Here is a 12,288-nt window from a genome sequence, read left to right on the forward strand (position 1 = left end):
ATGTAGCCTCTTCAGGCTTCATTGTCAAAGCAATTGCTTACAACCCACATGGGTGTGAATGCCTTTGTTCATTATGTTTTTTCCATTCGAACAATATTTTTACCTGATCCAAACTACTCTGAACATGATTCAACTTAATTACAAAAGCAGAAACACATTACTTTAGCCAACTGAGCTACGTTTGAAGTCTGCATTTTCATTATTGGTTTAGTTCCTCTTGTTCTACCCATACCTATAAAAGAATAATAGTTGGGATCTTTTGGTAAATATTCAAGATGACCTCATTTTGTTACCAAGTTTTCAGCAAGAGAGCCAGTGGAAAAAGACAATACCTCATAAGATATTCCAACTATATACAGTTAACAGTTGAAGTAATCTTTTTTGGATAATTGAAGAGAGAGAGAGAGAGAGAGAGAGAGAGAGAGAGAGAGAGGGCTGTTTGAAGCAGTTGAAAATGATCTCATCTCAGTGATCATCATCAGGTCCTTACATTGTTGTCTTTACAGGAGAGTTTGGGGACAAGAGTAACATGGCCATCATGTGCAAAACCAAGCCACAGTCACAATCAGTGAAAAAATGAGAAGAAAAAAATATATACCCCCAAAATTTGAATAAAATGTCTATTGGCTTTGCAGGGCACCGTATTTTTGGTGGGTCTATGGTGGCGGGCCTTTACAGTCCCTCTCCTGTGTTTTTGTTTGTTCTTTTTTCCCCCAATCAATCTCATTCACAGAACATGGGATGGGAGGGGTTCTTCAAAAGACGGTGACATGTATGTAGGTAATTTGATACCTGTGTATGTTTTGTATCTGGGGCTGCCTGTTGCAACAGATTTTACCCTCCAACCTTGGCCCCCATATATAGTTACTTTCTTTGACAGGTCGACTTAGCCACACCATTGCCAGGTCGACTTACTTAGCCACAATAGTTCTAAAATCAAGAACCCAGCTGTTTGAGGACGTTCTTGGCGACATTCACTTAACAACACCAACGCGGTTTCAGCCAAGAGTTTCGGCTAGGTCTGCTAGAAACACCGTAGCTAAGGACTAGTTGGCTTATCAAAGAGTGCACCGTCTCTAGTCAACTAAAACCGCTTTCTTATGGTCTTTGGCACAAATACTTTTAGTTATTTGGAGAGTTATGTAGTGCATATTTTTTGGAGCTGCCCCAGCCTCAAAAATCTAATGACCGGCTCTATGTTGGTAGAAAATTACACCCTGTAAACCTACATTTTTTGTGGTGCTTGTGAGTGTGATAATTAATTATGATCGTAAGGATTATGTACTTGTTTGGGGTTGAGAAAAACACAAAAAGAAGAGACAGAAATGCAGGACATGACCGTATCGGCCACTAAATCATAGCTTGTGGACCACTGTATGAATTCGAACATGGAGGGGTTCCTTTGCTGAAATGGATGCAGACTCTAGGAAGGCATAAGTGGTGTACATTTGCAATAGATTTATGTCTCATTGCAAATCTTCTTTTCTGGTGGGACTAGTTTCATCAGGACCACAGAAAGAAAGCTCTACGTTATTAAGACACTGCACTTCACTGTTATGTTAACCATTAGGTCCATTGCCAATGACTCGTCAGGTTTTGGATCTGTTAGAGCATCTTCAAAGGAGATGTCAAAATCTTAGGTGAAATTTTATTGTACATATTTGACATCAAAAGTCTCTCCAACCAAAATGTTATTTGCTGACTGGATTTGAAGGTTTAGTGATTTAATGTCAAATTTGACATCAATGTCAAATTTATTTTTAATTCATTTTAATAGCGGGTCCCTTATTCCACTAACATTTCAACCAATAAAAATTTTGTTTCAACATTTTTTTAATAATTACAATCATTTAAAGCTCTATTTAAATAATAAAATAATATTTGACAATTCGGTTAGAGAAATACAAAATTTGACATAAGACTCCAGATTGCCACATCAGTCATCAATTGTAATTTGATTTTTATAATTTGACATTCCTTTGAAGATGGTCTTAGTTGTATAACGCGCAATTTGTTGAGTCAGTGAGCCGGTTGGGTGACTTGTATAACTCCATGCAATGATTAATTTTATAACTCAATTATGAGTTCGTAAGCGTGTCAAGAGTATAACGCAACGAAAAAATAGGTAAACGCCTATACGATAGGCAAAGGTCTTGATCTGAGAAGATAGAATGAATATTCACCATAGGTAAGATAAGATGGCTGGTACAACTTTAGAAGTTTGTTTAAACTGGAAACATAAAAAACTTTTAACAAAAAAGCAATGCTTCTTTTCTTTTCAGTTACAACCAATGTTGATCAATGCCTTCAACCTTCTTTGTCTTCTTCAACACTTTCTACCAATTTAGAAGAGGGCGTTGAATTGTGATTTATGAGAAAGACATCTGTGTTCAGGACGTAGGACACGAAACTATATATAAGTACATGGAGTTTACTTGATATCTGTGATAAACAAATACATATACGTATCCACTTGAATCGTATTAACGGATTATCAGTGTCATTTTGTGCTGGTGTTAGATTACCAATCCTACACTTTTATGTACGTATACGTATCTGGGTTGAGTTTAAGTTAATTAAACAATCGTGAAAGAAAGGTTAAATATTGTAATCATGAAAGTAAGGAAATGTTTGAGGCGTGAGTTTGTTTGATTTTTGGTATCAGCTTCCTCAGGAAGCATGGGCACCAAAGTATGATGGAAGGATGCATAAGTAGCAGTAAATTACACATGGGTTTCTGTAAAAATGTTAGTTTGCTATGTTCGCTGTGTGTGTGTGTGTGAGAGAGAGAGAGAGAGAGAGAGAGAGAGAGAGACAGAGAGAGTTGTTTTATCTGGAACCACCAGCCAAGGTTGTGGAACAATCAGAAAAGGCCAAACCATCCACGGGACTGTACTGAATAGTACCCTAATTATCGGTCCGTGGGTTTAGGTAAAGAGAAAAGGATAGAAAATCTCAACAGAATACATTGAAATAGAAAGACACTACAAAGTGAGGAATGCCTAACAAAGGCAGCCCAAGATAAGGAGAGAGAGATGGAGGCTGAGAAATGGTTTTGGTGGGTGGAGAAAAAGAGAGGAGGGAGAGAGATGGAGATTTAGGGTTTCAACATTGAGGCTTAAAAGAGAAGCACCCAACTGAGCACAAGAGAAAATAGAGAAAGGAAAGCAAAAGGACTGAGGGAAAAAAAAACCCACATCTTTGTCGGTTGATTCTTTGTTGATCTATTTTGAAGGCTAGGAAAAATGGATTACCTTCCTAGCTTTAAACTCTCATGGAAAATTTACATACCATTTGTAAATTCCTATTATTTAGTATTTAGAAAATTTGTCTATAACTCTCCAATAGCCGAACTTTCCTTCCTTAATTAAAATCCTAGATCTAAAAAATTCATAGTCGCCGGCCTCAAGCTCTGGATTGGGGCTGATGACAACCTCTCTCCCCATTTTCTTAGCCTTGTTCTTTTGTCTTCATATGAATTGTTGCAAATCTATTACTCAATTAATATTTCTCGTCCATAAGTGTCTTCCTAGTGAGGTTATTTGTAGGTCTTTCCTGATGAGTATTTTGATGATGATGAGCACAAAATTCATGGGATATACACTAGTTGATTCCTTGTCAGTTTCTCTTGAGAGTTGGCATTGATCGTTGTCAAAAATTGTCCTCGTGTTCGTTATATTGAATTTTTTTCCGTAGAATCTTTCAAGTTCTAAACTGCAAAGTGTTTAAGTTTTTCATTAGGAATTGAGTTTCTTTGGCTTTGGAGTGCCATCTCAATCTATTGAGTTTTGGTGTGGATGATTTTAATATTTGGATGCATTCATTTGCTTAGTTTAAGATATGTCTCATCCACTAATACAGTAACAACTAACCGAATTACGTTGGCTATTCATATTTTGTTTACGTCTCTTTTAATTGGGGATCTCTTGAATTTATTCCAAATTAACCTCTTTAATATTTGCCATCAGTTCTTAATATTCAAACATTATAATACAACTGCAATTGGTTCGCCTCAAAATCAGAATTATAACATAATGAGAATGGCATATCTTCGTCCAAAATATAAATTTTTTCCATCAGGAAAGAGAGAGAAAGAGAGGGTCCATGTTGTCATATGGAGGGTCAACATGCAAGAGCAAACCCAATGGGCTTGGCTCCCACCATGTCCTTGCACACATACACACCGCAAAACACCCGTGGTATGTCCTTTCCTCCCCCCTCCACATGACCTAGCACTCTCTCTCTCTCTCCCTCTCCATAAATACCCCGGTCACCCTTCACTCACTTCACCACCAACAGCTCTCGACTACTCCACTCTCTTATCCTTCCTTTTCCCCATTTCCTTTACCCAAAACAAACACCACAAACCAAAAACACAAAACAAAGAAAAAGGAAATGGGCTTCAGAAAACCGAACAAACTGGCTCAAACCGCAGTGCTCAAGCAAATCCTGAAAAGATGCTCAAGCTTGGGAAAGAAACATGGCTACGACGAAGATGGTCTTCCCATCGATGTCCCAAAAGGCCATTTCCCAGTTTACGTTGGCAAGAACAGAACAAGGTACATTGTTCCCATCTCGTTTTTGACACATCCTCAGTTCCAATGCCTCCTCCACCAAGCCGAAGAGGAATTCGGTTTCGATCACGACATGGGCCTCACAATCCCTTGCGAAGAAGTCGTTTTTCGATCCCTATCGTCGATGCTCATGAGATGATATCACTGCATATTTTTAAGGTCAAGAGATTTGTGTATGGGATTTTCTTGGAGAAGAGATGACCAAGATGAAGCTTAGCTATAGATAGCTACAGCTTCTCTTTTTTTTAACATCTTTTTCTTCATTTTTCATCAATCTTGACCTTAATTTGTTGGGGTTTTTTTTATACTTTTTTTCTTTTGGGGGTTGTGAATGGAGGTTTGTTTTCAACCCTTTTGAGATGTTTGATTATTGACCCTAACTTGAAACCCATTAACATAAAATGGGTTTGGTTACATTGTTAAGTTTGAGATCCATTTTACTCACAGAGGTAGATTGTTATGTTCCCTGTGAGACAATTACTACTGTTTTTAAGGAATTAAGGACAGCTTAATTGACTGTTTGCCTTATAAATTAAGCTTCTCTCTCTCTCTCTCAGAGGTAGATTGTTATGTTCCCTGTGAGACAATTACTACTGTTTTTAAGGAATTAAGAACAGCTTAATTGACTGTTTGCCTTATAAATTAAGCCTCTCTCTCTCTCTCTCTCTCTCTCTCTCTCTAGACACCCACACACACACACACACATATAGAAAACATTGAGATCTGTGCATGGCTTGAAGCTGCAGGTAGCTTAGCTACGTTTAAATACAAAACATTGAGTCAAATCACATAGAGGAGCATCATTAGGTAAAAGAAAGTAGTACCCAAAAACATGGAAAGGGTTCCTCTCCGATTCATTCCATCAAATTCATCAAATCAATTAATTCGGATCTTTAAAATTTAATTAAACTGTTAAAGTTATTATAATTTTTAAAAAGACTCTATATTTTTAGTCATTAAATTAAATTTCAAATATTCGAATTAATTGTTAAGATGAATTTAATAGAAGGGATCAGAAGAAGATCGATTTCCCAAAATCATGTTAAAACTGAGTAACTTGTCAGAGAATGTGGGGTACATTGGTTTAGTACGGATCAACGATCAGGTTCTTCACATGAATCATTATTTGTAGTTGTAACGTACTACTAGTAAGTAAAGTGGGTACGTGCTATATATATTTATATAGGTCTACATCTGTAAATAAGCTTATTTGAAAGTTTCCTTAATTAAAAAATAATATATATTCAAAAGTCATAACAGCATCTTCAAGAATGTCATCTAGAATAAAACTCCCTCTCAAATAATCCTAGTTGCAACTTGCAACTTCAAGAAAATGAGCAGATTTATATAAGATGAGTTATAATAAAGAAAGTGTCCTCTTACATATTTTATCTGAAAGTATTGTTTATTTGAAAGTATCAAGTGTTACGGTCTATGTGATATTTCTTTTTATTTGTATGTAAGAGTTTTTGAGTTCGTCTCTTAAATTTTAAGTTCAATACCAAATTATATGGCTAATTCATTTATGTGGCGTAACCCAAATCTCCCACCTCTTAGGGTAAATTTATTATATTTTTTATAACGATATATTTACACCAAGTGGTGGAGTGAATAAATTGGTATAGAACTTGTCATTCACGACATTCAAACCTATGTTGTGTCATATACAAGTCAAGATAAATACTACTAAACTATAATACTATGTGACAAATATATTATTATTAAAAAATTATATAAGCCCAAAAGATAAAAGTTAAGTAACAACACTAATAATATTTTAAGAGTGGCAGATCGTGTTTTACCCCAGTGGCAGAAAGTAACCATACCTATATATGCACCTAGTGCAGGTTCAAATTTTCACCAATTTTTCTTCTCCTAACAACTAATTATCTAACCTTCTAACGCTATCGCTCTACTAAAAAATAAGTTGTGAGAAAGTTTGAAGGGTGGGCTGAAGGGATATAGTTTTAAAGGGTAGGTTATAGATCTTATTCAATTAGTTAATACAAGACATAACGTGAGTCATTTTGCATCTTAGAAAGTGTTTGAGTGTTCGCATATTGTAGAGAGTTCGATAAACTTTGTCATTTAGAGTGCCACTAGTCATAAATATATGGTCATAGTATTATTAGAAACGAGTCTTGGTAAATAATGAGAGGAGATAGAGATGGGAGGGGGGGAAGAAGGAGATAGAGAACGCTAAAGTAAGGGTTGGCCGGAGGCGAATAGGTGGTGCGGCGAGATGGGTTTGGGTGGATGCGGTGGCTGTTGGGTATTTTGGATTTTGTGAATATTTAGTTTCTTTTTCAATTCTTTTAAAAATTAATAAAGAGCAATTTAACTAAAGTCAAGTCAGAAGACACTTGGTAGGCTTAGAGATGTGTGACGAGTATACACCACAATTAATGTGGGTGAGCAATTTCCATTGACCAAATTCAAGTTTATGTAACTCGTACTTCATGTGCATTTGATATTGTCTTTACCTAGGTAAAGTATACTTAATTACACTAATCACTTCTTTTAATGATTAAATAACAATTATGAAGTGTTGTTATGACATGCTTGTGAGCACCCTATAACACCTTTCATGAGGGCAATAGTCGGTAAATTGAATACACCTTTTTTACTAATGCCAAAGAACCTTTATGTGATCATCACAACCATAGTGTTGTATGACTACATATATGTGTACGGGTTCCTTTGAATATGTGAGCATGCCGATTGTGGAATACAGCAGCTATAACAATATGATGACCAGCATATCTGGTTTTAGTTTCAATTTTCAATTAATAGTGTATATGTATATTGTGGATGCAAATTCCAGGATTAACGAAATAACACCTATAAAACAAGCAACATTGTTAATCTAATAGATGAACACTTGAGAAAAAAGGAGGGTGTCCGCCAAAGGGTTTATGATGCCTAAGTTAGAAATAGTTTGAGAGAAACTACAACAACGAGAGTTCTGAGTAGTAAGCGGCCAGATCTCCTTGTTCGACTTAGCTATTACCCCTTGCAAGTTGCTAACAGGTGAGGCCGTAGGCCATACTAGGCAGACCACTATGTTCTATATACCAATGTGGTGAAGATTACACTTCGCAAGTAGCTACGAAAAGTCCCTGGTGGAAGGCCTGGGGACATCCAAGAGACTCTGAAGTGTCGACACCTGCCTTCTTAAGACGAGAAAGACACGGTGGCAGGAGTTAGATATCATGTGCCTAAAGAACTCCTTTATGTGAATGTGCCCAAAGGCCTATAAGCTATACATCAGGCAGATGCTTAGCCCCTCAAGATCTGGTTGTCTGCTCAAAACGTAAAGAATAAATCTATGATATTGAGCTAAAAGTCCAAGTGCAGTTCTCCTATTTGATTTTCTTAATTTATTTCTCGACATAAATAACTAGGGCTGGGTTCGGTTTGAAACGGTTCGGTTTTTTGCCAAAACCGAAACCGAACCGAAATTTCGGTTCGGTTCGGTTCGGTTCAATTTTTTTTCGGTTTTTTTCGGTTCGGTTTTTTTTCGGTTCGGTTTTTTTCGGTTCGGTTTCGGTCCGGTTCGGTTATTTTTTATTTTTTATTTTTTTTATAAAATGTAAACTTTCATTAAACTTACATACATATCAAAAGCCCACAACTAAACACAAACAAAAAAATGGGCCAGCACAACAACCCAACCCAAGGGTTAAGCCCGAAAAAGAAAGAAAAAAACTGAAAGCCTAGCTGCCTAGCTGCTTAGTTCCCTTGCTGCCTTCGAAGCAAGCTCCGGCGACCATGAACCAGCAATCCAACAAACACCAGAGGTGAAGACCATGAATCGCGATATCCAATCACGATTTCCTGCCTTTGACGACCCCTGAGCACAAACAAACATAATTTTCCTTCAGCTTATGAATTAACAATCACAAATTTTGCACCTTTATGACAATAAAAACATTATTTCCAGTGTTCAAACAGACTGAAACATATAATAGAACCAACCAACTTCACCCCCACCTACCCTTTTAGAACTTAAACAAAAGGCCAAGGACATTTGTATGTATAACTGTGTCATATAGAAATTCATCCACTGATCAACAAGACGAGGAGTCAAACTTACTGAAGTCCTCTGCTAATTTAGACCACCATTTGCCTCAATGTATATATAACCATTTGACTCAGCCAAACCTACAACGCCGGAACAAAACCAAAGTCATTCAAATCCTTGAACAAGCGAGTTTCGAAAAAATAAATTTAGATTGTATCTTTTTAATACAAAACCAGGAAAGCAAATGAAATACCTCAGCCCTAGTGTCGGTATCTGCAAGCCGTTGCTTTATGTCTCTTGCTATCGAAAAGAAAACTTGCTCCACATTAAGATTCGTCTTTGCACTCTGCGTTACACAATATCTTCAGTAAACGGAAACACTTATTATTCAACTAGTTTCCGGTAGAGTTGGGGGCTGCGGTAGACGGAGCTGGGGGCGAGACGACGTGAGATGACGGGAACGACCTCGAAAGAGACACGTAGCAGAGATCGAATCAGTAATCCAAATAACAATTGAAACAAATATCCAAATACACAAATCCAAAAACCAAATGCAAAAAAGGGATTATAATTGTCAGATCCAAACAAAAATCAATAAATCATCGAAATCAAAAGCTAAAAAATAAAAGGAAAAACAAGGTTCAGTGAAGGGAGAGAAGATGAAATTACCCTGCTTGTGACCGGTGCCTTTCTCGACGAGTCGACGGTATGGCACTGAGCGCACTTGGTCTTGAAGATTTTCTCACAGAGAGTGATTGAAGTTGAAGACCGAGAGAGAGGGTTACTGGGTTAAAGGGTGTTGCGGCGGCTGTGGCTGCCTAGGGTTAAAGAATTTAACACGAGAGAGAGAAGAGAAGAATGAAAAAAAATAAAAGGTGTGGCTGCTGTGGCTGGCTAGGGTTAAAAGGGTTTTGTAGATTTCTCAAAAAAAATTTAAAAAATTCTCTAAAATACTAAAGGCATGAGGGTTCGAACCCATGCCTTGCAGTTTGAAAAGCTTCACAGAAACCAACTTGGCAACGAGTTATGTTTTGTTATGATTGTATGACTAAAATATTTATAATATTGAAAATAAATAAATAAATATTTATATCGGTTCGGTTCGGTTTGACAGTTTCGGTTCGGTTTTTTTTTTGGTTCGGTTTTTTCGGCCTCGGTCCGGTTTGGTTTTCGGTTTTTTTCGGTTTTCGGTTTTTTGAACCCACCCCTATAAATAACAACAGGAGTACTTGTTGAAACATGTCATTCAAATTTCACTCAATTACATTTTTTTTTCTTTTTCTTTTCTAGAGATACTCATTAGAAATGGAAGTCTAGCTTTAAATTCATGATATAAATGATTATGGAAGTTATATATACGCCAGCTCAAGGATCACATTGACCCAATGATTCATATATATGCTATTTCAAGTCTGCAAACTGTGGACGAAGAAGAGACGTATCATACATGAATTACGTGACAACGAAATATCACTTTTATCTTATCCTTTATTTATGGCATATGGTCTTAAGACCATACATATCTTTTTTCTTTTTTTTTCTTTTTCTTTTTTTTGGGAAAAACACCATGTCAAAACACGGTGAATCATTTATTGCAACAACACAAACTTACAACCAAGGCCCAAAACAGATACACAAAGCAAAACACGGCCAACCAAACACACCAAAACAAGCCCAACCCAAAGTTTGAACCAAAGAAAATAGAAAACTAGAAACACCGCTGCAACCATTGCCGCAACCAACACTGCCACAACAGTGCTTGTCGATCCGCCCAAAGCCCATCTCCCAACCAAGCCGTACCTCAGCAAACCCATCAACCAATTCCAATCTTCAGTCCAAACGCAGCCACAGATCACCAAGAACTTGCAGCAAAGATAAAGAAGCGAGTGGAAATCCATGAGCAACACTACCAACCAAGGTAGACAGCAAAGAGAATATGGGGGTGTTTGGAACACCCAACCTAGTGGAAGCACCAGATCAGAGCTCACCGACTTAACAAGTCGCATCTCGCGGCGAAACTTAACCAAAGATCGGAAATTAGAGGAAGGAAGATGAGAGATAGCAGTGGGAGGAGAAGAGGGTAAATCAAACCAGGAAGCAGGGGGAAGAAGTAGCGGATGGGAGAACAGAAGGAGACCAAGGCAAAAACAAAAGAACACCCACCGATCCCAGCCACAGCAAACGGGAACACAATGGAGAACCACTCACACGAAAGGGTGAGAATCGCCCTCAAAAAGAGGGAAGGTCTCTCACAGATGAGAGAAAAAGACTGATAGCAAGACCATATCTTGTTTGGAATTGGAAAAAAAATGGCGCACAACTGAAGACGGTTTGCCCAAAAAATTAGGTATTCGTCGACTAGGAAATATTGCCTAACAAAAGGAGAAATTTTGTATTGTGACCGGAACACGAGTGGTACACCACGTATTTTTATATAAGTGGTGGAAATTTATAATATTGAAGTTATTAACTTTTTAACACACATATTTCATCATTTGTATAATGACACATGATGTACCACCCCGTGTTCCGATCACGTTGAAAAATCTCTCCAACAAAAGAGTTTGTCTGCTAAATATGCTATCGGTGTCAAAAAACCAATAATGACATGTAATAAATATCCACCAAACGACCTTTGTGTGTAATAAATAGATATCCATATCAAGATCCCTATAGAGATATGCAGTTACCACGTCCATTAGTTGCATATCCAATTTTTAAGAAACTACCAAATTCATAAGGTAGCGGAACGTAATCACATCCATTACGGGAGAATACGTTTCATCGTAATCAATCCCAGGGCGTTGAGAGAAGCCTTGCATCACAAGACATGCCTCATGTCACACTTGTTCTTTCCTCTCATTATGCTTCCTTAAAAAATTCCACGATGCGACGGGCTTCACATGCGACGATGTAAGAACTATGTGCCTAAACATCTAGTGTTTCGCAAGAGATTCAAGTTCGACGTGGATTGCTTGTTTGGAGTTTAGGCAATCGATTCTTCGTCTACATTCATTAACTGAACGTGGTTCAATGTCATCGCTCAACATGATCTCAGTGGCTACTGCACGTGCAAACACATAGTTCATTATCATCTCATTTCTATTCCAAACATCATCCAAACTAGCATAATATACCGAAGTCTCTCGATTCTTGGGAGGTGGATTCGTCTCTTTCAGGACACTTCTATGGTCTAGAATTTCCTCATGCATTGGATAGAATGAGTAGGCGATGATCGGTTTCATGGTAGGCTCACTAGCATATGTTGTGGTTTTCCTCTTCTAAGGTTGTGAATTCTTTAATCTATAAGTCTGCCATGCATCTGGGTAGGAGTAGATGATTGGCTAGCTACCAATATACGGGGTTCAGCCGCAGTGGCATCCTGGCCTTCTAGGATGAAGGTGCGTCGTACATTTGGTTCATCCATCTTTACAGGCACGTTTGCAACTGGTATATATGATATTTTCACTTTTGCTAGATTAGTGAAAGCATATGGCATATACTCTGAGCAACGTCTGAAGATTTAGGATACTTCGTACTTTAGTCTCAAACTGGGTGGTGCGTGGATCTAAATGAGACAAAGGAAGAGTCATCCACAATAATTCGAGTCATTTTTCTGGAACATTGACGTTCTTATCTCCCCCAACGACGAAAAGACTATTTCATAGAAATGACAATCCATGAAATGAG

At 37.6% G+C, this 12,288-nt stretch overlaps 1 protein-coding gene and 1 long non-coding RNA gene across 3 annotated transcripts; one reads left to right on the forward strand and one right to left on the reverse strand.

The window, feature by feature from the left end:
- The first annotated feature begins 4,255 nt into the window (after positions 1-4,255).
- LOC139196380 (protein SMALL AUXIN UP-REGULATED RNA 12-like) lies at positions 4,256-5,216 on the forward strand. Its single transcript, XM_070822238.1, has one exon. The coding sequence runs from the start codon at positions 4,396-4,398 to the stop codon at positions 4,711-4,713; it is 318 nt and encodes a 105-aa protein (XP_070678339.1). The 5' UTR covers positions 4,256-4,395; the 3' UTR covers positions 4,714-5,216.
- Positions 5,217-7,980: 2,764 nt separating this feature from the next.
- LOC139195883 (uncharacterized) lies at positions 7,981-9,483 on the reverse strand. 2 transcript variants are annotated; one of them, XR_011580953.1, is made up of 4 exons: positions 9,268-9,483; positions 8,852-9,063; positions 8,671-8,738; positions 7,981-8,427 (listed from the first exon to the last, which is right to left on the reverse strand). It is a non-coding gene; the product is annotated as an uncharacterized lncRNA (long non-coding RNA). The 2 variants fall into 2 exon arrangements; XR_011580952.1 differs by having other exon boundaries at positions 8,852-9,483.
- Positions 9,484-12,288: the final 2,805 nt, after the last annotated feature.

The sequence above is a fragment of the Malus domestica genome, chromosome 05 (genome assembly GCF_042453785.1).
Source record: "Malus domestica chromosome 05, GDT2T_hap1".
NCBI classification, from domain to species: Eukaryota; Viridiplantae; Streptophyta; class Magnoliopsida; order Rosales; family Rosaceae; genus Malus; species Malus domestica.